At 32.4% G+C, this 26,907-nt stretch overlaps 1 protein-coding gene across 2 annotated transcripts; it reads right to left on the bottom strand.

Moving 5' to 3' along the window:
* Nucleotides 1-21,942: 21,942 nt before the first annotated feature.
* On the bottom strand, nucleotides 21,943-26,104 carry LOC100792442 (floral homeotic protein APETALA 2). 2 transcript variants are annotated; one of them, XM_006600875.4, is made up of 10 exons: nucleotides 25,055-26,104; nucleotides 24,846-24,871; nucleotides 24,573-24,603; nucleotides 24,324-24,411; nucleotides 24,012-24,157; nucleotides 23,841-23,885; nucleotides 23,586-23,674; nucleotides 23,310-23,479; nucleotides 22,959-23,180; nucleotides 21,943-22,609 (listed from the first exon to the last, which is right to left on the bottom strand). In XM_006600875.4, exons 1-10 carry the CDS (start codon nucleotides 25,636-25,638, stop codon nucleotides 22,412-22,414), a joined length of 1,599 nt encoding a protein of 532 aa, XP_006600938.1. In that variant the 5' UTR covers nucleotides 25,639-26,104; the 3' UTR covers nucleotides 21,943-22,411. The 2 variants fall into 2 exon arrangements, with proteins under 2 accessions (XP_006600938.1, XP_003550051.1); XM_003550003.5 differs by having other exon boundaries at nucleotides 23,310-23,476.
* Between the last annotated feature and the right edge of the window lie 803 nt (nucleotides 26,105-26,907).

Below are 26,907 nucleotides of genomic sequence, written 5' to 3'. Positions count from 1 at the left end.
AATTCAATCCATTTGTGTTGTTACCAACAAATCGTTGATCCGAGTGGTATTGGACTTCATCCCCTTAAGCAAGGGAGAAAATTCAAGTTTTGTGGATGAAAAAAAATGTATTGAAAGGAAAGAATTCCACTAAAGGTGGTCAATCAGGTTTCCCGACGAAGATTAGTCATCAACAAAGTCAATAGAGACTCCACACCAACATGGTAAAAAAGAAGTCATCTATGTTGCTTTGATGACATGGAAGATGAGGACAAGTAAAACATGGTTGATTAGTAATAATGAAATGACATTCTAAACTTGTTGAATGTTCAAGAACCACTTTTAGAACCCATGCAACACACAAGCCATTATTTTGGAATGATTAATCACATAATATGTGCCTACAATTTTTTCTTTATATTTTATCACTTGTTAATTTTTTATTAGTTGTGTGTAAGAGTGAGATATTAGATATGTGCTCGGACAAAAATATCTCTAAAATAAGATAGGTATGAAAAATGAAATTGTACCGATACTTTAACCCACAACTTTACAAATATATATTAAGTTTTTCTTCTTCAAATGGTGTAGTTGGCTTTTAAGTAGTTAAGTAGTGTAGTTTTAACAAAATTCTCTAATGTGTAATTCAATATTTTAAAAATTGACTTTGATTTTATGAAATCAATTTTCAGCTACTTTATTGTTAGAAAATTTGTGACATTTTTTCTGTTGTAATCATGGTAATTAGGGTTTTTGGTTCTCCAATGGAATCACAAGATATCTCATAAGCTTTGATTCTTTGGGCCAGATATGAGACTAATATTTGATCTGGGGCTTTAATAAAACTCAAACTCGTCGCACCTCCTAAAGAATTTATTTTCTGAGAATTAATCTTAGGTCTTTTCCCACAAACTCAGCATACGTAGCAAACTAAACTACACCTAGGAATGTTCACTAATTGGATTGGATCGATTTTGAAGGAAAAAATTATCCTGACTAAATCACTTTGGCTATAATTAGTTGTAGCCTAACAACTCAAAATTATAATACACCATTTTGGGCAATGAACAAATTTTTTATTAATTTTCATTCCATCCAACAAAATTAAGATATGATCTTGGATTTGATCATGTGCCCAATTAGATTAACATTTTTATCAAACATCATGTATCAGATCGCATGTTACAAAATTAAGGTAACCTTCCTTTAAATAGATTGATTTTTTTATGTTTTATTATTTGGAGTGATTTCATATTTATTTAATAATTCAAGGTTATAAAAATAACCTTTTATATATTTTAATATTTAGAGTGATCTCATATTTTAATCTGAATGAGTCAAAACCATCCAAATCAGCCCAAAACCATAGCACCTAGAAAGCCACAAAGGCAAATCAAAGCTCCTGAAAGATATGAGTTTGATGTAGTGTTTTATGTGCTACAAGTAGTAGAAGACATTGATTCATTCAAACTGTCCACTTATCAGGAAATAATTTCATGTTCTAAAACCGAGGAGTACTGGACAATGTTTATGAATGAAAAGATGGAATCCCTTTAGAAGAACCCAATTGGGATTTAGATGAGCTACTTGAAGGCAAACGAGTAGTGGTGTGCAAGTAGATCTTTAAGAAGAAATCTGGATCATCCACTAAAGAAGTCATTGGTTATAAAGCACATCTGGTAGCTAAAGGATACAATCAAAAGGAAGGAGTGGACTACAACAAGATATCCTCTCTAGTAGTTTGAAACATCTCTATACGTGTTTTGCTGGCCCTAGTGGCAACTATGCACATGGAGTTAGAGCAACTTGATGTCAAAACTACCTTTCTCCATGGATGACTAGAGGAAGGCATTTTGGTGCAACAAACTAAAATTGTTGAGGTGGAAGGAACGAAAAATTTTGTCTATAGATTGAAAAGGTCTCTTTATGGGTTGAAATAATCACCAAAGCAGTGGTACAAGAGATTCATTGAGTTCATTGTCTTTCATGGGTACATCCGAAGTCTCTATGACTCATGTTTATCATAGCATGGTGGACGATGGTTCCCACATCTATCTAGTGCTCTATGAGGACAACAAGCTCATAACATCTCAAAATTTGTTGGCAATTCAAAAGTTGAAGTCACTACTTAGTAGTGAATTTGAGATGAAAGACAAGGGAGCTCCTGAAAAGATTCTGGGCATAGAGATCAAGAGGAATCAAGTCCAAAAGAAGCCTTTTCTGTGCCAAAAGGAATACATTCAGAAAGTGTTGAATCATTTTGGGATGGTATCCACAAAACCAGTATGTACTCCTCTAATAGTGTCCATTCGTCTATTTGAACTCAATACTAAGTCAGGATCTAAGAAGGAATACATGTCTCGTGTTCCTTATGCAAGTGTTGTAGGTAGTCTTATGTATGCTATGGTATGCGCCAGACTAGACCTAGCACAAGAAGTCTATGTTGTGAGTAGGTATATAGGCAATCCTAGGAAGAAACATTGGCAGGCATGTTCTAAGAAGCAAGTTCATGCACTAATTGGATCTAGCTACTTAACGTCGATTGTTGGAAACGAATTGAATCACTTGTAATTTAAAAATGTTATTGAACCAAGGTGAAGATTGTTGATTGTTGGACGATGGACAATAAAGATAGGGTTGACAGAAACATTGGTCATCTACCCCAATACTTTTTTCTTCTATATTGATCTTCCAATCTTCTAGAATCTGGTGGACCGTCCAATAACGTAGAAGGGAGTGTCAAGTTGGTGGTTCATTAACATAAGTTGTGTTGTAATTGTAATTGTTTCTTGTTGTAACTATTTTGGGTTAGATAGTTAGTTGTTGTCTCCTTGACAAGGTGCTTTGTTGTGCTATTTTATCCGTAATTATTTTCAAAGAGGTGAGTTTAGTTAATAGAGGGGTGTGGGTAGATAAAAATCTAGCTTCTCAAAGAAGCCTCTCAAGAAAGCTTCCTAAAGAAGTCTCACGAGGAAGCTTCTCAAGGAAGCCTTTTATTGAAGCTTTTCAAGGAAGCTACATGAAGTTGTCTCAGTAAAAATACTTCACAGCCTGCGTTAACCATTGGATCTTCTCGAAATTTGGTCTGTAGCTTCACAGAACACTTTTCCACAATCTGGCCGTTGTTATCTTCGATACGACATCTGAAGTGTGAGGAAAACTTCCTTTCCTGCGAGCAGAAACACTTGAGCGTTTTAGCCTTTGCTTTTCGTGTAGCCTTGGAAAAATGTCATTTCCTTCTCTTCCTTTCTTCCAAAACCATTTCCAACGTCCCAAACACTTTCTCCATCACCCACAGCCACCAGTAGCCACCATAAACCGCCATTGTTCTCCATTGAAATCCCACATCGAGAGGAACCCTTCAACCGAAGCGGAATCTTCCAACTTGGCTCGCGGCTTCAGTAGAGAACGAAGCCCTAATCTGACCTTTCATTTTCCTTCAAGGTAACCATGGTTCTACACTTGTTTCTTGTTAGTTTTATCTTACCTTTGCATCATTCTGAGTTTGGAAACTGTCATTGCATATTTTACGCTTCCTCTGAAAAACCCTAGAGCAAAGAGACTTTGTAAACGTTATCTTTTCATGAAATGAGTGTTATTTTCGTGACCTTCAATGAACCCCGGTCACATTGGCGTGATCAGAATTTCAAAATGATGTCCCTTTGTAAAACCCGAAATGCTCTCAACCCTTTCATGTAGTGATGTGGGTGTTTAACCCAGAGCATTGTTATTAGCTTTGTTTTCTGAAATCCGTATTAAGTCTCCTTTGTTTTGGTATGGTAGAGGCTTGCGTGGAACCGATGAGCAGGGACGAAAAAGAAATCTTCAAGTGACGTGACGAGGGACCCGCGGGTAGCTCACAATAGGTGAGGGGAGTTTATTATAAAATTTATCGTTTTAACACCATAGTTAAGGTCAGGGAACTTAGCTATGAGAATAACTGTCTGTCCCTGTTGCATGTTGATTTTTCCTTCATAGAAAATGATGTTTTTAACTAATGGGATGTGATATAATTGTCCTTCATGTGCATGCGGGTTTTCCAAGAGAAATAATGTTTTTAACTAATGGGATGTGATACATTTGATATTGATGTTGCAAGCTGGTTTTCAGGAAAAACTATGTTTTGACGAATGGGATGCGATATATATTTATTGTGATGAATGAAATTGATGTCTTTATTTGATTTGTGTTGTTTGAAGACCTGAGGAGTGTAAATCTCAGGCATGAGAGAAATATATATGTGCAGAATGTGATTTATTGTTGATGTCGCTATCGAGGATTTTAATTGATATGTGGTGATATTGATAATTATGATGATATTGATTTGAGATGACGTTGTTAATAAAGACCATGTCAACATGAATTGATGTTATTGTTGATTATTATGTAAATATGAAACGAGGTTTTTGTTGTTGATAACGTCATTGAGACGAGATGATGTCTATGTGGAGAATGATATGAAAATGGAATGTTGATTGATGTTGGAAATGCATTGGCATGTGCATGTTGTGTATGTTCATGGGGGGTGCATTGACCTTTTCGGATGACCCATTCGTGGGGGACTTGAGTGGTTAAAGAATCTAAGCATTCGCTACGGGGATGCTTAGGCGCTTTAATTTGTCTATGGCCATTGCACTTGATGGTGCCCATGTTCGATACATTGGATGTTGTGTATGTTCGTGGGGGGCGAAGTGCATTGGCCTTGTCGAATGGCCCATTTGTGGGGGACAAACGTGGTTAAAGAATCTAAGCATTTATGAGGGGATTCTTAGGCGTTTCAATTGGTCCATGGTCATTGGCACTTGCTTGTGGCTACGTTCATACATCGTATGTAGTGTATGTTCATGGAAGGGAAGTGCATTGACCTTGTCGGATGGCCCATTCGTGGGGGACAAGCGTGGTTAAAGAATCTAAGCATTTCTAAGGGGATGCTTAGGTGCTTTAATTGGTCCATGGTCATTGACACTTGCTTGTGATCACGTTCATACCTCATATGACACAAGAAATAGAATAACTGTGGCAGAGTGTACTTTGTACTGAGGGGGCGCATCACCTGGTAGGGAACTCCTTTGGGTCCCATGCTGATCATTTATGGGGGGGCAGTTACGTGCACAACCGGGTGGTCTCGACGAACTCTGCATGGTTTCCTAAGTGAGAGTGTCGTGTGGACACGCTTAGGCTATTTCCTGAGATTTGGTTCTTGGTACGTACCACATTGCATCTGAGAGTTAAGTCAAGTGCATGCATCATTTTGTGCAGTCTTGATTGGATCCATGGATGGATGATGAGTAATTGTTGAATATGGATGATGAGTAATTGTTGAATGTGGATCATGAATAATTGTTGGATGTGAGTGTCGAATAATGAATGTTGTGTAAGCTCATAATGTTTGCCTATGTTTCTTGCTAATTATGGTTATTTGGAATTGATATTGATTCTTTTTATAATGAACTCACCCTTGCAATTTTGTATCGTGTGGTTGATACCTGTGATGATCGCGAACATTGTTCATGGGAGCAGAATGACAACATCAGGGTGCAGGGAGTAAGATTCTAATGAGGAGCTGCCGAGCCGACGTAACGACGTTGGCATTATTTTGGGAGAGAGTTGTATTTTGTTTATCAGCTCCTCCATAATTGGATTATGAGTCATTTTGTCAAATCAAAGATGTAAACTTCAGATTTTACTTATATGCATGAACAAATTTTAATCTTCCATCATGTGGATGACGTGTACTAAGTTGTTGTTCCTATATATATATATATATATATATATATATATATATATATATATATATATATATATATATATATATACACCTATATATATACACCTAAGTAAATGTGTATGTTTTAGTGAATGTATGTTGAGACAAAATTACTTCTATTTTCATAAGCAAATTAAGGGAGTTCTTTTTATAAAAATTGAAATTATCACATATTAGAGTGTTGATATCGTAACGATGAGGCGGGTCGTTACAGTACCAAATTTTTTAAGTAGTAAATTAAATAGTAAGATCGAGTGTCGAGTCCATAGGGACTTTGATTGTACTCGGAGTTTGTATATATCTAATTTTTAAGCAACAATGAATTGAATCAAATCTTGTTCAGTGATGACGCATAAATATAAATTTGATGTAAATTAAACTATAGAGCAAAGAATCTGCAAGGGAGAGAAAACAAACACTAAGAGCAATGAAGTGACGTTGATGCAGAGTTATGGGATGTGTTGGGGGCTCATCCTACCAAAACTACTTTCGATGCAATTGTTAATGATTTTTCTCTATTTAATGTTAATCCAATTATTACCCACATCTACTAGCCTACTCTAACCATGATTCCTCATGTAAGAGAGCCTAAAGCACTTAATATTACTCATAATCCCTTAAGAGTTACATCAAATAATTTTCATTATGAGTAGAGATGCATAAATTAGGATAAATAATATCAATCTATCCTTAGAGATGGATCACGTAGATGTTCTTTTCAAGTTCTTATAATATGAACATTTTCCAATGTCTAAATCCTAAAACACTACATGAGCATGGATGATCAGACCACAAACATGGTAATAAGCATAGAAAAGAAACAATAATATCAACATAACCTTAAATAGATAGTTAGGATTATTAAATCAAGAGAGTTTGGTTTGCAGAACTCCCAACAACGATGGGTTTAGCCTCTTATTGTCATGAGAGACTTACAAAAATAGAAGGTAAGATGAAATGTAAGAGAATGAAAGAGAAATGGAATGAAATGGATTGTTTGATGCTCTAGAGAGTGATTTTTTCTTCAACCTCCAATGGCTACCTTATTCCTCCTATTCCCTTGTTCTTCCTAGTGCAGCCAATCAATGAATATCCTCGTTTTTCTCAAAATATCTTCCCACTTGTTATTAACCTAGCATTGTCACACTGTCACTATGTGCTAAGCACGATGCTCGTGCTAAGCTCGCATGTCCAACTACATTAAGTGACCACGTGCTAAGCCGTAGGGTGTGCGCTTAGCGCGCTTGCACATAACAATTGGCTTCCAAAGTGGCTTCTTGCGCTAAGCAGACTTATTGGGTTTTGCGGTCCTTATGCGCTAAGTGAGGCTGTCACGTTGCGCGTGACCCTCCAATTCTTGAATCCTCTTCCAAACCTTTGTTGTATCTCTACAAAAAAAAAAAAATACAACCAAAATCACTATAAATTGATTAACTTTAATATCTTTTAGATAAAAACTCAGAAGAAGCTATGTTCCTATTATTTTGACACAAAAGAAGTAATAAAAGAGAAGAAAATTATATAATTTTTGGGTGATTTAAATACACAAATAATGTATGCATAACACTCATCGGAAGATAAAAAAAGATTATACAAGACCAACAACTGTACCTGAACATTAAATAACAAAAAATTGTGAAGAAAAAGAACAATGCTTAACTAGGTTTAATGCATATTCCTCTAACAACAAAAACCCAAAAAACAATAACAACAAAAAGAATAGTAAGACTAACTTGATCTGTCACTATTGATTCCAACTCCATAGAGTGAGAGAAGGTTTGAGTAGAAAGAGTGAGAGAGCATTTTTACCTTCGCAGAGAGTGAGAAAGCTTCGAGTACAAGGGTAACTTTGACGACGGCAGGGTGGGAGACAACTTTGATGATGATGGCAAATGGAAGGAGAGCGCGAGAGACAACTCCAATGGTGATAATGAATGGAAGGCGATGATAGAAAGAGAGTATGGGTTACAATAACCAGGGTTAGGTGTGAGAGAGAGACCGTGAGAGGGCACGAGAGAGGGAGTAAGACTGTGAGAGGGCGTGAGAATGAAAAGGCAAAACTCGTCCCTTTGAAAGACGATTTTTGAAAACTAATGTTGAACTCTTACTTTCAACATCAATTCATGAAGAAATCAATATCAAATTATGGTTTCAACAATGATTTTGTGTAAATTGTATTTAAAAAGTTATAATTATTTATAAAAATGTCACCGTATTTTTTACAACAATAACTTTGATATAATTGTCATTGAACTAGTGTTGTTAAAGCTATTTTTATAGTAGTGGTAGTAACTATGTTGCATCTAACATGATAGTAATAAAAGAAAAAAATCTGCTATCTAGTTTAATTTTCAGTACAGTAATTTGTTTAACCCTCTAATTATTGTGTCAAACTTAGTCCACTAACATTGAACATAGCATATAATAGCCAATGAGATAGAATAGCAACCCGCTACCAATAAGCACGGCTTTGATAATTAGATGATTAAACCAAGTGATAATTACGGAACAAAATGTAGTCCAGCCTTAACTAATAAATCAATAGGATCGTATTTTGTCCCTACAGAAATGAACAAAATGATGTTACGGATGCTTTAGTGACAAAACAATCGATAGAACTAAAACACTAGACATTAGAAAATGAAAGTTAATTAATAGTTAGCGAGGAAGAGAGCATGCATACACATCAATCTTCATTTGTAGCTTATCTCTTTTAGAGAAAAGGAAGAGGGGACCATAAGCCAAACCTTCCGTTAGTAGGTGTTGCACTCACAAGAGGCCACCACAGTCCATGTATATGTGGTCCGGTTGCTTAACGTGTGACGAAAGGAATAAATGAGGTTTCCAAATACTTGATATGCTGAGACACTAATCTTATTTATGACCTAACAAATTAGTATTGCACCAATTTCTTTTAGAGTCTCAACTTTAGATTTATCATAGATTTTCCGTAGACTTTCCTTTCTCTTCGATTTTTCTTTTATTTTCATTATGTGCCGTAGAAAAACTTTCCTTTCGGAATGTGAAATGAAATTTATTCATATGTTTGGTCGGTTTTTGTCTCATTGATGATTATTTTGTAATATACGGCTAGTTGGGTGGAAAATATCAGATATGCCATGATGTCTCGCAATTTTATTATAAACATACATAATGCCTGGGTTTTCCTGGTCCCCATGTCTGTATATATGGGCTATTATCACACATGCTAATATGCTACAAAAGAAAATTCAAAACTATTCTCTATTATATTTTACGTCAAGTATTCTCAAGAATAAACTACTGGCACATGGATCAACAATTTGAATAATAGTTTAGTATATCTTTATAATTGTGATTAAATAATTTGAAGTGATAAAAAATCTAAATAATAACCACTGATTACTATAGAATCGTATTTTTTAAAAATTATTACATTTTCTTAGAATAAAGACAAATTTGAATGGAAAATTAAATTAAATATCAAATTGTAATGCAATGCATTTTTTGGTTTTGACCAGACACTCTTGTACGACTAATTCCTCAAATAATGTTATGAATACTCATTAACTACGAAGTCTTCCCAACAAGTATCGTATTGATGGTTTGAAAATTTGGTTCTCATTTTGAAATGGAAACTTGCTCACTACCTTGTCTAACCCTTAATGGTAAAATAAATTATTATGTACGATAATGACAATGATTTCTTTAAAACAAGAACGTTAGTGGGAAAATTTTATTAAGTTTGATATAATAAATTTGAGTTTTTATTCTTTTTGCATTTTTTTTTAATTTGAGTAGTTCTGCTAGTTATGAAAAAAAAATCGAAAGTATGTAGGAACTCATTTCCACGACTTCCATCAAATAAGTGATTTATTTTTCCTTTTTTAAACTTTCAAATAACTAATAAAAATGTGCACATGTATTCGTGCAAAATCTTTAGAGCTATAGTCATATCTGCCATTATAAATAGTAGAACTCTTAACTTTTTGACACATATTTTATGTGTATATAAATGAAATCAATAGTTTTCTTCTTTATTTAGTTATTTAATCAACTGGAATTTTTAGTTTCTTTGATTTTTTTTAACCAATACTCAAATTCGTTAATCAATAATGGATTTAATAAGATATTTACAAATCATAATTACTATAATGTTTTTTTTACAGAAAATATAATGTTTTTGGATCACTCAGATACAACATAATTGGATTAACATAATTTAATTACACATCCATGTGGTTAAGTGAAAAAACTATTAAATCTAAGTGCTCAAATATTTTTACAATTTTAAATTAAAAAATTCAGTTAGATAAATTAGAAATGAATTTGATTGATCTAAAGTGAAAATTTATTTCAGATAATATATAAGGGATCTTCAATAATTTTTTATTAAAAAAAACTAAAGGATTTAATTTGAGTAAATTTATATTTTATGATATATGTCTATATAATGTTAATAGTTTATGTCTTTCTATATATTGAAGAGATAATCAAGAAATAGGGAAAGATATAAAATAAAATTAGAATACATTTATTTAAAATTTTAACTTCATAATTTAATTACTCAACCATGTGGTTAAGTGAAAAATTATTAAATCTAAGTGCTCAAATATTTTTACAATTTTAAATGAAAAAGTTCAGTTAGATAGATTAGATATGAATTTGATTGATCTAAAGTGACATTTTATTTCAGATACTATATAAGGAATCTTCAATATTTATAAATAAAAAAAAAACTAAAGGAGTGAATTATATTTTTCAGTCAAAAAATAAATAAATTTATATTTATGATATATGTCTATATAATGTTAATATATAGTTAATTTCTTCCTGTATATTGAAGACATAATCAAGAAATAGGAAAACAAATATAAAATAAAATTAGAATACATTTATTTTAATTTGTACATCGTAATACTAAAGAGTATTTTCCTTTAAATTTAAATATGCTAACATTATGACCATTTTAAACAAATAACTTGCAAATGCAAACTTATAAATACACTTTATTTAGTTATTATAAAAATATTCATTATAAAAGAATCTTATTCTCCTATAAATAGCCAAATTTAATTAAATATGGAAGGGATGGTAAAGACAAATAACCATATGTGGGAGGAGCGGCTGCTGAAAATTTCACATGGGTGTAGAGGATATAACACAAAATTACACATACACCTCTTGCTATGCATGGTAGAAAATTCCAAGCAGATGCGGGTGAATACAATAACCAACCCACAAGAATACTAGAAAAGGAAAGTGTATATTATGTATGCAACAAGAGGGGAAAATAAATAAGATAAGGCACAAACACAAACACAACACAGTATATAGTGCAGTCAGTGAAAATTGGAATGAGAGAGATGAGGGAGGAAGCGCGTCCCAGAAAGGGAAACCAAAGGAGTAGTTTGTCTGAGTGAATGATGAAAGCGATCTAACAAATGAGAGCACAATGTATCTGATAGGACCAATGACTCCTCACCCAAGTCCTAGTCTCTGTCGCAGTCACTATTTATTATTATTAATATTAGAATTTAATATTTATGTATTGATATTATAAAATAATTTAATATTATTCTTCAATAATAAATTATTATTTAAATTATTTTAAAAATCAATAAATTTATCATATATAATAAATTATAATCAAATAATTAAATGTCTAAATAAAACTTTTTATATATATATAATCTTTTTCTCTTATTGTTATTATTATATAATATATAGTAGTAGCATCAATCACAAGCTCGACCACACACCACCACTTGTCCCCAATTATTATAAAACTACACGATGGGGAAAGAAATTTGTCTTTGAAAAAAGAAAAATTGTTGCAAGTAGACCCCAATTATTTTCCAACCGTTCAAGAAATCCCATATTTGGAAACACCCAACTCAAAGGGTAAAAAAGGTGGTCTCGACCCCAACCTATTTGCTTGATGGCTTTACTCTATTGGATTTCCATTTGTTTTTCACTTTCTGGACCGAGGTTGTCTTACTCTCACCATAAATCAACCATGCTATGTTTTTTCCGTTGTTATTATTATTATTATTTTTAATTATTTATTTAGTTTTTATAATTTCTAAACTTATCCTTCCTTTTTAATTCTTGAGGTTTCATAATTGAATTTTTTAGTTTTTAAAATTTATATTTTAACTATCAAAAGGTTTCTGCTGTTAAATTTTTTAACTCCGTTAGTTAATGAATTTTAATCGTATAAATCTTTTGAGAATTAAAATATAAATTTTAAGGACTAAAAAATTTTCTGATAAATTTGGAAACTATAAAAACTAAATAAATAATTAAACCTTATTATTATTATTATTTATACGCTTAGGGTTTTTTTTTACTCACTTCTATCTTTTTTCTATTAAACTATTTATTTTGTCCATCACTTTCTTTTCTTTTATTTATTTTTCACTCATACACTTCTAAAAAAATATCAACAAGTATAATTCAATTAATTAAATAAGATGCGTTAGTTATTATAAATCTTTGATAATATCTTTAATTTTCACTGATAAAAAAATACACTCCTAAAAATGGGACGTAGGTTTAACATTTAAGGTGAGAAGGGCTTTAACCTGTACTGAACACTGAATTGCAGAGTCTCACTTTGTACTCCAATCTGCAATTTACTGGCTTTGTTCTCTACTTTTCTTTACGTAGAATCAATTAAGGCCCATGGCATCAAATCTTTGGACCGCCACTCACTGAACCTCTTCTTCTTCATCTATATCCTGCAGTGCATTGGCTCTCATGATTCTTAGCTTACTCTCTTGAGGGTTTGCATAACGGGATCTAAATCTTGGACCACGCTAGTTCTTCATCCATTATAAGCTCTTCAAGAAATCATCAGCTTAGATACATTGGTTAATATGATTTTTTTTTTTACATAAATACACAAAATTTACAAAGACATATCAATATTTCTTTTTATTTGCATGACTATATCATTAAATGATAATCACAATTTAAAAAATACTTGTCATAGGAAAAAAATGCAATTTTGTAATCTTATTTTAAAAACATTATTGATTTTATATAATTTTGTACTATTTAGTATGGCTTTAGTCCTATTCCAAATCACATCCCAAATGTATTGGTCAGTTTTTTTAAACAAAAAATTAGATAAAATTAAGCGATACTCCTTACATGTGCATCCAAAAATATCTTACATGTATTAGTATTGAATGCGGGTAGAATACCAATACATTTTGATTTTTAGAGTATTAATTTGCAATTTATAGTCGTAGGTATAAGTATCCTTTAAATTATTAATTGTAGCTAACAAAGTTTATAGTCTTACATATTATAGTTGTTAAGTTATTAAATATTACTATCCATGGAAGATCTTTTGTAATCTAGGACAACATTGTGTTAACTTTTGTACTTTGCTTGAATAATGAGAAGAAACTCGAGATAAATACAAATAAAGAATATATTACTTAGATAGATAAAAATAAAAAATAATAATAATCTCTTTTCATCTATCCAGATAAATCGCAGAGTAAAATAATGAATGATTTTTTTAATTTAATAAAAATGATAATATCAATTTTATATGAATTTTTCTTATGCAGAAATTCATTTTTATTTTGATAAAAATATTTAAAAAAACAAAAGGACTATTGTACAGAAAATCTCTCCTCAAGGAGAAATATTTTTTTTCGGTATAAACTCCACCCAAGAAAATTTTCCTCTTTTAATTTTGCCACAATCCAAACATTAAGAATTCCTTTCTATCGTATTTTTCTCCCCCTGACTATTTTTTCTCTTTTTCTGTAATTCTTCGAAACGAAACAAAAATGTAATGATCTCTTTTGGGCAGTGAGCTGCAACAACAAATCAATCAATATTATAGACGAAAGCGTATCGTTTTTCCTTACTCAAATAATGTGGTTTGCAGACTCATCAAGTCTAATCATTTTTCCCTTTTATTTTATTTTTCCATCAAAGTAGTAAAACCAAGTACAAGTAACCTAAAACTTCGGCCTTATTATATTAAACTATTTGGAGCATACTTTTTGGCTCAAAAATCAAAAAAGACCCCGGGGAGACGAAAAAGGGTTTTGCTTTAATTGATTTTTTAATTGTTTACCAAACCACAAGGTCCAAAGAACAAATGGGACGATTATTTTAGTCACAACAAGCATTATTATTTTTGCAACCTACGAGATAACAAAGTTTTATCATTAAACATTGAGACTGATTCATTAACGAGTCAGAAGTTGTTCCCTCTCAAACTCACAAGTCTAGAATCGTTGAACCCAACCAATCCATTAACCAATGAAACCTCTGCTTCACAAAAGTACATCCCCTCCTATTATTATATGATGAAACAAAAAACCTGTTTTTGCTTTTATAATTAGGATATAATTAATTATTATTCTAAAGAAATTTGGCTTAAAAATTAAGTTATGACTAACTGATATCCTTGACATATTAATTAAGAAATTAAAATAAAATATTTTTACTAAATGATTTTATTATTAAATAAATGTTTATCATTTGATTGTGTATTTTTTTATTTTGAAATCATGTCTATTCAAGACATGTTCAATCATTTGATTAATCAAAAGATTTTAAAATTCTTCGAGGCCTAAATTTATTTGGGTCATTTTGTATCCAAAATATTTGATTTTGGTGCATGTTAACCAAAACTTAATTTGCATTTTGATTTCTATTCATCAAAATAGGGTTTGGTTGTTCTCTGTCATTCACTAACTCTCTTGGGACATTAACTTTATTTTCAAGATTATTATTATTATTATTAGGTCTTTCTTTCACTGGTATTTCCTGAATTATATGCCTAATCCCAGGTTGGTTTCTAGGAATGATCAAAGCATCTCCTATTCAGGTTAAGATATCATTCATCTATTGATAACTTTCATTGGTAGTTCTCAACAAAGGATTTAAAATCGAGGCCATGTGATTTGTCAAAGTATTAATCATCTCATGATTATTATGGCCTATTTGTTGTCTAAAAACTACTAATGTTTCATTAGAAACACATGTGAAAATCATGTTGTTATCTCCTGTTACCCTATCTTTGATAGGAACTCTCATATTTCTTAACTGTTCGACATCATAAGAATGGTTGTTGCTCCCAAGTTCTAGAAGCCTATTGGTTCGCCTACTAATTACAATAGGTGGTATTGTATTTTGACTTTGAGGCATGGATAGACTCAATTGTGGCATATTCATTTCGTTAGACAATGGTGGCATACCTCATGGTCTTATAGTAGAAAATGGTGGGGTGTTTGCACTACTACAAAAAGAAGTTTAAGTCAGTTCTAAGACACATTCAAAGACGGTTTTGAATTGTCTTTGTAGTCAACATTGTGGAAAGTTAAAACTTTCTAATTTTAGAAACGCTACACATTCTAAGATGGTTATCAGGAAAATAATCATCTTGGAGTAACCACATTTTAAGACGGTTGAAAACTGTCTTAGAATGTATTTTTTTTAAATATATATAAAAATTAAGAATTCTAAAACGGTTTGTCAAATAATCGTCTTGGACTATGATTCTTTTTTTTAAAAGTATAAAAAAATGATTCTAAGACGATTTTTCAAATAACGGTCTTAGAATGTTTATAATCTAATACAGTTTTTTCAGAGAACCATCTCAGAATGTATTTTTTTAAACAAAAAAAATTAAAATAATTTTAGGATTCTAAGATAGTTTTTCAGAGAACCGTCTTAGAATATCTTTTTTTAAAAAAAATTAAATATATTATGGAACTTATTTCATTTATGTTATTTTAAATTTTACATAAATTTAAAATATCTATAATTTTGTGCTATACGTGTAGAGATTAAATTAAAACAATTAAAAAGACATTACACATATAAGGAACCTCTTGATGATTTTAACTACAAATAAAGGTAGAAGACCAAGAAACTTGCAAAAAAGGGAGAACAATAATTACATCCACAAGAAATTCTATCATTAAAAATATAAACACTTTTCAAATATGATACTTCCACGAGACAACTAAAATTATAAATACCGTTAAATCAAGTACTACATAGGTACAAAGTAAGCCCTTCCCAACACGTTTGAAAAAATGGTAGTCTTCGCTTTCCAACCCAATATTCTTTAGGTTTTTCTTGGCATGCATTGAACTCAGTAGATGAAAACCTGCATTGGAAGATAAGAATATAAAATAAAACAAATGCAATGAAACAAAAAGGAAACATAGAAGAAATAAGGACGATATTTCCACATCACAGATCATGTCCACTAGTGTCTGAATTCTGAAGCTTGCATTACAATAGATGTTTTTAAAGATAAAATAAATAAATTATTATTATTATATAATAGCATACCCAAAGCGAATCATTTCTTGATTAGGTAAAATGTTCACTAACTTTTGCTTAGATTCCTAAGTAGAAGCATCCTTTCTAATTCATTTTTTTTCTCTCTTCTTTTTTATAATTATTTAGGTGGTAAGTCCTACTCTACTAGGTGACTATGATTATTAAAGAATTTGGCCATCAACATTAGTATTATTTTTTTAATAAACGTGTTCATATTTTAAAGGATATAAAATGCTCAGATTCAAGTGCAAGAACAGAATGTATTACAATGATAAAAATTAATAAAAACAAATTATTTATAAAATTTAAGATTGTATAAGTTCTCATTAATAATTATGTATACTCTATTCCTATAAAATTTAAGATTGTTGTCTTAATTATGTATTCTCTACTTGCCATGCAACATTTTTATGGTTCATGTGAGAAAGTAATCAAAATGAACACATCATCAGTTATAACAATCGATTAAAGCATGCGTTATAACTCACCAGGTTCTCCTCCAGAGAGTATTGGACTTTCAGCTGGTTCCATACCATAGAGCTGGATAAAAATAAAATAAAATAAAATAAATAAAAAACAATGAGAAAGGGGGATCATTAAAGTCCACAGCGGTAAATGAGAGCCAAAATATATCTCTCCATTCTTAAGAAAAATTACATGCACATATTTAAACATATATACAAATTTAAAAACTAACATTTATATTAGGATTCTTCTCTTTAAGAAATTTCCCTACACCCATTATGGTACCACCAATACCTATACCGCTAACAAGTGCATCATCTTTCCCTCCTGTGCCTTCCCATATCTCTGGACCAGTGGTTTCATAATGTACCTACAAATACAATAATAAAAAAAATGTGTCACCCAAGTTGTCAAGCATCCACTCTTGTAGTTAGATAACAAATTTTTTAGATACACCAAATTAATGCCAACATTTTCGTTTCACGCGTCCACTTCCTAATATTTCTACACAAAAGTTGTAGTAGAAACTAACTTTCCTATGTATAAATACAAGTTCAATTAGAGTTTGAATAAATACAAGTTGTGATTTTAAAAGTACTCAACCTATTTGTGTTACTTTCCTATGTACTCCTAAACATATCAGTGACATTAATGACTCCACTTCAAACCAACATATGAAGAAATAGAACTTGCAATTGCATGACCTCAGCTACCTGACAAGCAGAAAATAACTAATAGCTCAAGCTATCGATGGTTTTGCATAGCACCTTGAGTAACAACGTCCATTAGCCCTGGTCCAGCCCCTGACCAAGAAGTGCAATCCAAAAGATTTGCTTTTTGTGCAGCAAGATATGTTGCAAAAATAATAAAAACTTATAACGACCTTTGCCACTGTCACTATTGTTAATGCCAGAAACAATATGATTAGGTAACAAATGAATGAGATCTTATGCAATACACACCAACAAGTAAGCTGAAAAAAGAGGTAGGAAACTATTGTAAAAATATTTACTTACCTTTTTAGCCCACTCTTGTGCTTGCACATAATGTGAATGGCTAGGTCCCATCCTTGAAGAACCCAGATACACAACTACTCTCCCTAATTTGTTTGTGAGTTCATAATATTTTTTAATCTCTTCTTTAACATGTAATATTAAAATAAAGAAAAAAAAAAGTGAGTCAGTTTCCTGGATTTTCGCTAGAATTCCAAAGGACTACAAAAATTCTTGATAGAAGGACTTTGTGCAAAGTGCTTTTCTTGTGAACTCAAATATGTACAATTTAGAATCATTTCCGGCCATAACAAAATTTATACCAAAAGCTTGAGCTACTATTTCCTTATCCCTTCATATAGCCATAACACAATGGGAGCAAAAGTGCAAAACCACCAAAGAGAACCCAAAATTCACTTGAGTCTGACTCAGTATCCAGCTTGCCATTGTCTACAGAAAAAAGACCATTTCGCTAAAGGAATATAACGCAACACAAAATAAATAAATAAAAAGCCATATTGCAAATAGCGCTTGATCCACATCAAATTGAAAAGACCGACTATTGAACCTTGAGCCATATTGTAGGCATTTGGAATATGTTGCATTTTTTTTATTATTTTGAATGGAAAAAAGATGTTGATGCATCATGCACAGATGACTAGCCCTGGCATTTGCCAACCAGAGTTGCACAAAGTGATGGAGGGTGCTAGTGTTTTCTGCACGATCAAAAGATTTTTAAGGAATGACTTTTATTACAAAAATTACAATTTTTATTACAAAAATTACAATCATTGTAACGACGCCTATCACCTTGTGGAATTTCGAGCAACTCGTGAAAGTCCAAACCTGAAGATTAACATGGCAAAAACATCAGTAAAAAGTAAAACCAATGATCCATTATGCGAGTTTTAGATATGGTAGGCAACTTATGTAAGGAGAATCTCCTACGTAGTCTATTCTAAACATCTCCAGAAGTGCGTTGTCCACTTTTGCTGCATAAGATAACCACTAGCAATAAGAAAATGCAAAATAGTATCCATTTAGAGCTAAGTAAGTGCTGCTTAGAATTTAATGTGCCAGATTTCTAAAGATGCACTGAAAATTCATAATTCAATATTCCAATTTTAGTTAAGAGGAAATACATTACTAATGTGACATTAATTTTCTAAAAGAATGAAATCCAACATGAGTATCAACTTTCTTCTTTTTATACTAAGAGCTCATAGGCTTGAAAAATTCATTGCTACTCCTATACGCATCTATGGCATATATAGTCAATATTTATATTATATTATATATATATATATATATATATATATATATATATATATATATATATATATATGTATGTATGTATATGTATATATGTATATGTATATTATATTTAATAAAAGAAATTATTAATGAAATAGTCAGAAGTTCTAAACTCATTGTCATCCAGATCATCAAGATTAATGATTCAAAGAAATTGTAAAGTATGAAACGTACGAAGTAGCAAGAAAATCATCGGTCAATCCACCAATAAAAATGACTTGCCGCTTGAAATCACCATCTTAAATGCAACCTGCAAATAAAAATAAAAATCTATCACAAGCCATTACACAAAAATCAGGAAAAAAAAAAAAAAAAAGAGGAATTGAAAAGTAAAGAGACAATGACAGAGACTGAACTATGGCATTGCAGGAACCATAATCACAAAAGAAATAACACAGTAGTGGAAAAAGTATGAAGACATTAACGATTACAGAGCACACAAACTGAATAATTACTACTTAATTTTTTTTGGTTTGTTTGAAAAATCAGAGATCTCGAAGGCCAAAGACAATGTAGGAGAGTAGGTGCAATATTTTATTGATTTAAAATCAAAATCATCCACGATAAAATCATTTTTTTTTATAAAAAGCAATAAGGTAACGGACCTAAATAGGATTGGAACCGTACTTGAAAAGAACCCCTCCGAATTGATTTTTGCGGACGACGGGGATTGACAAACCTTGAAAGCATTGACTAGATTGGCACGATTCTCTTCATCGAGGGCTGCACATAGAGGGAAACAAAAAGATGATTGAGAAAAAGAAAGAAAAGAATGAAGTGAGAGAGGAAGGAGATGCGAACCAGAAGTGAGATCTATCATGGCGATGTTGTCGTTGATCATCGAGAAGGTGTGTGACTGAAAGAGGCAAAAAGGAAGAATGAAAATGGTGTCGATCTAGTGTAAGAGGCGCTTCTCCTCCACCTGCCACGCATTCTGGTGTGAGGCGAAGATCTCGACTACGCATGCATTGGCCTAGGAGTCCTCCTGTCGCTAAGACTTCATCTGCAGAAGCTCCTCGGCCACATTGATGACGATGAACGATTAGGGTTTTGAGGGGGGAGGGAGGGATTAATTCTTTTGTGCGAAATGGGGTCGAGGTCTTTTTAAATGACGCGAGAATGACATTAATTTCAAAGACAATTTTTTTTCGATTGTAAGTTCTTTTTAATCAAACAGAAAAGTTCAAGAGTTTTAAACTTATCAAAGAATTCTCTAATATTTAATGCATATAACAATAGTAATTTCAATAAAGATATCCATTTTTAATTATAGCAATATCATATAATAGTCTATAGATGATTTGTAAGTAACTTTTATGGTAGTGTTTTCGATTAAAAGATTAATTTTGATAATTATTATACTTCGATAGTAATTTCTATAGATTGAAAAACTAAAAGTTTTGAGAAGAAATAGATATTGAAAAAAGTAAAGGTTTAAAAATATGTAATAAAGTAAAGAAACATGAATTCATAAAAGGTGGGAATAAATACATATACAATGACCTTCTATATTAGTAGCCAATTTCAATGCGAGACGTTATTAGTGTTTAAGGAGTTAAGTGATACGATTCAATTCAACGAAAATTGACAATCAAAAGTCTTACTTCTAATTTTAATGATCGGATTATATGATTTCGATACGTGTATAATCATATTTCTAAATACACATATTTAATGTTATTTGATGTTTTCATATCATGTTTTTGAACTGCTTCAACGATATTTTAAAATTCAAAATAACCTTGCTCTTGAGCACCTTTAAACTCCACGAGTACTTTGATAAATTTGTCCAAACATGAATTTCTATCGAAATGATTTACTTCCGTGACGCATTCAATCTTTTGAATTTCATTTCATATATTGGTCACTTTTATTAAATGCACTCTTTGGTGTGTCTCGAAACAAATTCATCAAACCAATATATAAGTTTCACAACTTAAATAAATTTTACATAACAAAAATATCACACAATAGGTATTATTATTTTTGCAACCTACGAGATAACAAAGTTATATCATCAAACATTGAGTCTGATTCATTAACGAGTCAGAAGCTGTTCCCTCTCAAACTCACAAGTCTAGAATCGTTGAACCCAACCAATCCATTAACCAATGAAACCTCTGCTCCACAAAAGTACATCCCTCCCTATTATTATATGATAAAACAAAAAACCTGTTTATGCTTTTATAATTAGGGTATTGTTAATCACTATTCTTAGGAAATTTGGTTAAAAAAATTATGTTCTAACTAACTAGTAGCGTTAGTATATTAACTAAGAAATTTAAAAAAATATATAAAAATTATAAAAAAATATATAAAATAATTATAAACATCACAATTTTATGTATTTAATTAATTTTTTTCATTTAAACTCTTTAACTAATATTCTAAGAATACTGATTAATATTTATCAAAAACTAAAAAAATACTAAATATGCAAATCATAAAAAAATATAAAAAAGTTACAAATATCTCAATAAAAAAAATTCCTTTTAAGTTTCTTGATTAATCAATGCCTTAAAAACATTGGCATCATTTGCCTTACAATTAACACTGCTATTATGCGCTTGCTTTTCTGCTTTGTCGTAAAGGTGGAAACTGACATGGCTGGTTAAAGCGTTAAACCCTCTCAAAACCCCTTCACCATTATACCCTTTTGGTCGCTTCTTTTTTCTCTCTCTCACTCCATGTATCAGAGTCCTTTTGAAGCTTTAGACGAACAATGATAGGTCCCTCTCGCCATAATGGCTTTGTCTGACTGCTTTTGGCCGAGAGAACTGATTCAAAGGACACCGTTGATTGAGACTATTCATCACCATCCGATGATATTTCCAAGACACCAGAAAATAAACCCATTTTGTATCTCTGATTCCCTACTCCTATATCAATATTTATAAAATTTAAAATTCCCTGATTCGTCATAATTTTGAATTATTATTATTTTGCTCATTTAAGCTTTGGCTAGATTTGTTGTCTCAACGTTTTTTGTCAAAGCTAAACAACCCAGCATTATTGCCCTTCTAAGCAACCAAAGTTAGCATCTTTCCTTGGAAAAGTTTTTTCTTTTTGCCAAAGACCAAAGAGAAATAAGGAACAAATTGACAACAATTATGTGTATGTGATAGCAATGCATCCCAAATTAAGAAACGAATAGGTGCTGTCATAAATATACCACAAACGTAGAAAAGCAATAAAATCAGAGTTATATAAGATCATAAAATTTTAGTCAGAGCCCAGAATATCTAGTTAAAGATTTCGTCCGTTTGTTAGTTTGACTGACCTAGACCAAGACTAGTAATAAGTTCCCCATTTGGATTTTCTCTTCTTTTTTTTCCTTTTTCTTTTATCCTTTCTTTTTCACCTCAATAGTAAAGTTGTGGTCTTGTGTGAGCAGGGGTCTGGGTTGGACATGGGCACAATCTAACACTGCATCCTTTTTACATGCTAAGAAAAGAAAATAATAATTTTTTTTGGGGTGGAACCGTTGAAGGGTAATAATAATAATATTACTTGAGGAGCAGATTAATGATTATTTGAATGTAACTAGTACTTGGCGAGGCAGAAAATTCTCTATATATAATAGGGATCATGAGGGTCTCATGAGAATGTGGAACCCATTTTTCTGCAGCCAACCTTGAGAAGAGGGTCTTATCTGTTGTTGGAAACTTGATGATGCTGCAGCAGTTGCTAAATAATGTGAAGGCCCGGTTTGCCACTGTTGTTGATCAGTCATTGATAATGAAAGATCACTCCCAATTCGGCCTCCAATGCTGCTGCTGGGAAACTACATTTACAAATTAAATATAAATATTTATTATAAAAAAAGATAAATATCAACAGGGGTCCTATGAACACTTTAACTAAGGGTAAAAGGTTTTTTTTATTAACAACACATAATTGTGCTTTCTATAATTTCTTTTTACTTTCTTATATTTTACACATTAAAACTATTTTTTTAATTCTTTATGGACAAATCAAGTCTTAAAAAAATTGGAATTACAATTCTAATGCTAATGTGTTTCAATGATGGTAATAATAGTGGGGGGGGGGGGGGGGGGGGGGGTCGTGTTTCTATATTTTGTTATGTCTATTTAATGTGAGCTAAAGTGAAATTAATTGAAGAGGGTACCCACATGAAAATTTGGTGGGTGAATGTGTGCAAAATTTTGAAGCATTTGGGACTCTCCACCGTGAGACTTGTAGGGACCATATCTTAGTTGCATTTCATTGGAGGCTGGAGAATGAAGGTGGGTTTGACTTAGCATCCTCAGTGTTTCACTCTCCCCGTGCACATCCCTTCCATGTGAGTCCTTGTTGTTGCTTCTATTACATGGTTTGGGGAGTATATTCACCAGCTGAATGGAAATTAAATTAGTAAGCAGGAAAGAAAAAAGAAGAATAATATTAGGAAACTTAAGAGGAATGAACAAACCATCAAGCAAAAATAATAATAAATTATATTATAAAGTGTATGAAGTATGAACCTTAGGCTTGTTTCCCCCATTACGCCAATTAGACTCAGATGGCAGGTGCTGATCATGGGTTACAGCATTTGTGGCGTGATTCCCCAACGCTTGATTATTGCCAGGCTTTGAAGTTGCATTGCCCAAACTTAAATCCAGATTGTGATCTGGAGCGTTACCTGTGGATTCTGCTAATGCATATACATATAAATTATATATGTGGAGTGTAATTATTAAAGCATAAACATGAACTAATAGAAAAAGTATTTAATTTTATATATATCGTCCATTGCTTACCGGTATTGAGCTCATTGTTGTAGATGCTGGGATCAAAATTCGTTACAGCCTCTTTGCCATTGCATTTTATGGCGGCTTTGTCATAAGCCCTATGGTAAATATGTGGAATAAAATGAAAACCCTAAAGATGAATAATAGTAATAGTTTATATTCTTTGCTAGAGAAGGGTAATCTAGAAATTGGAAGGTGAAAAAAAAATGACAATTGACAATGTGACCAAATTAAAACTAAATATGTAACTAGTTAGCTAGTTACCTTGCAGCTTCTATCTCAGTGTCAAAGAGACCCAAATAAACGTACCTAATGAATCATAAGAATTAATCTATCTCGGTCATGAAAATGAAAGAATTTTCGAATAGCAAGAACAAATAGAAAATTTAAGAAGAAATAAAAAAGAGATAAAGAAAAGAAAATAAGAACGCATACTTTTTCCCTAAAAATTGGCCCATTCGAGCCTCCCATCTTCCACACTTGTGCAAAGTGACACCTCTATATTTGGAGCTTCCTCTCGGAAATCCAGTGCTTTGTCGGCGAAGCACGTGGACGAACTCTTCCTTGGTAAGATTGCTCATCTATTAACATTGCATTTAACAAAATCATGAGAATAATTCAAGATAAAAAAAAAACACTAACTGTAGGAGATAAGGTGCATCCTATACGTATGACTGTTCAAGATAAGATAAATACGATAAATGCATTTATATCGAATAAAAAAAACATAATCCACAAATTGATCACCTGCTTCAAGTCATCTTCATAGTCTTCAATATTGAAGTTAATGTCAGCCTCCACTCCTCGGAATTTAATAGCCGCTCTATCATAAGCACTGAAAAGAGAGACGGAAAATACACAATTTTCTTTGAGACTCACAATTCCCCGGCCCACAACGAAATGTGATTTACAATAATATTTGATATTTGGTTCAAGACATGGAAAAAGTAATATTACAAGCTTGGTATAATACTAAAGGAGGGGGCAAGGGCTCACCGAGCAGCCGCATGTGCTGTGTCAAATCCACCTAGACAAATTTTACCCAGACAAAAACCATCAAGTCAGTCACCACAAAAAAAAAAAAAAAAAAATCCCCACCCACACACAACACACACACTCACACTCTTGTCTCTACCGCATCACAGCCAAGACAAAAAACACAAAACAAGAAAAAAAAAACCGTTTTAGCCTCTTAAAACAATATTAGGAAAAATAACTGCCACAGTTCACACAAACACATATACAATTATTGTTATTAATCAACTTTACCTAGATACACTTGTTTTCCACAATCCCTGCAACACAAATTGAACAAAAAAAAATCAAGTTTTGATTGTCGAGATGAGAAGAAAAAAAAAACACATTTTTTTTAATAACCATCTTATTGGTTGGCATGTCCTTGTGCATACAAGATGAAGTATTCTCTCCCGAACACATCTATTACATTTTCATGTAATGGAAGGGAATTAAGTACTAACCATATATGAGACTCCCAGCGACCCGTTCTTCGGTAGAAGGTGACTCCTCTATACTGAGAGCTCCTTGACCTCGGTCCTCGGCGACTCTTCTTCATAGGTTGAGAAACCTCCACTGATGATTTTCCAGCGCCAAGTGTTTCTGATTGGCAAAATTTCACACCCACCCAGTGAGCACGAGGGAAAGTAGAGCTTCCACCGGTTCCACCACCTGTTGCAACCGCTACGTCAGCATCTTCCACCGGAAAAAATTGCCTTGTCACAGGTGGGTGGTCACTGTCCATGGACTCTTCATCTTGGGTCACAGAGAACCCGAAAATCTTGCTGCTACGTTTCTTCATGCTTCTTCCAACACCACCTTCTTCATCATCTTCTTCTTCTTCTTCTTCTTCGTCCACTTCTTCTTCTGATCCGTCTTCGATGACTACTGCAGAAGAGCTCGAATTGGAAACAGATCCAACCCTTTTGCCTTTGTTGTTGTTGATCATGTCATCTCCATCGATGGAAGTCTTGAGGGAAGAACACCCTTCTTCGGATCCTTCGTCCTTGTTAATCCTCTGATCGGGTGAGTCGTTGAGATCCCACATTCTAACATTAACCGAACCCAGCAACAAACCAACCCAGATGTCTGATTCTTACTCTCACATCAAAAGACCAAACCTTTGTTTAGTTTTTGCTCTTGTTTTCAATTTAACTTGGGTTGGCTCGAGAGGAAGAAATTGAGAAACTAAGTTTGTGTTGTGTTTGTGTGTGTGTGTTGGGGTGTGTTGTGTTTTTGTTGTCGTGGTTTGAGAATAAAATAATGGGAGATGCGAGGTTGGGAATTGAGGGAAGAAAAAATCAAACCTAGGACGAGTGAAAGAGAGAGAGAGAAAGAGGTAGGTGTTGCAAAAATGTAGTAAAGGAGATGTTCAAAGATCTTTGTATTCCACAACTGCCCAATACAGCATAGACGAGGCCAGTTTGAGCAAGCTTAGACGAAAGCATCTCACCCTCTCCTTAACACACACACTCTCTCTCTTTCTCTCTAACCACTTGCTTCTCTCTTTTCTTTTCAATGTGACTCATTATTTCAACTCTCTCGAAAATTGTCTTTTTTTTTTTTTGCGTTACTGAAACAACAAATATTTCTATTTCTGTTTTTATTTTTATTTTTTTTTAAGTTATTAGGATGAACTATTCATCAATTTTATTAATAATTAATTTTATTTAAAAAATCAATTAATTACTTTTAATGATTTTTTTAATTATTTTTTCAATTTACAAGATTTGAAATGAAAATTTCATTTAAAAAAAATTAAATTTAATATTACTCAAATCAATAACTTTATCTGTGGTATTTTTATTTTTGTGACTCGTCCTTTATTTTTATTTTATTTTTTTACTGTTTTTTTTTCTCTTTCTTTATTAGAGAGGGGGTCAGAGAGTTAAATACGAGTTGGGAAAATAGGGGAAGAAGGAACCATCTCTTTCTTAAACAACTTTCCCACGTTAACCAAATCGAAAAGCATCCCGGGGTTGTCTTTCTCCCTCGTCTTTCTGGCGCCTAATTACCCAGTAATGGAAATAGACAGCGGTAGGAGTCCTAAAGAAAGATAAATTACTCAAAAATTAGCTTTTGTTATTGTTAGCCTCTAAATTCTAATCGTTAATCATTTCGATAAGCAAAGCACCTCCAAGCGTTTTTATCTTTTAAGGATTATGACTACGTTTTACCATGTGGGGAGGACAAAAAAGGAAAGTAATTAGGGGTGGTGGAGGAGGGTATTTTGGGGAAGAAACTCCTTGGAATATTAAATAATTGTTTGATTTTATTGTATTTGTGAGTCTAGAGGAGCACATTGTGCAAAGAGTTT

The sequence above is a fragment of the Glycine max genome, chromosome 17, assembly GCF_000004515.6.
Source record: "Glycine max cultivar Williams 82 chromosome 17, Glycine_max_v4.0, whole genome shotgun sequence".
Classification (NCBI taxonomy): Eukaryota; Viridiplantae; Streptophyta; class Magnoliopsida; order Fabales; family Fabaceae; genus Glycine; species Glycine max.
The sequence above is the reverse complement of the archived record's forward strand: the minus strand, read 5'-3'. Positions and strand labels throughout refer to the sequence as shown.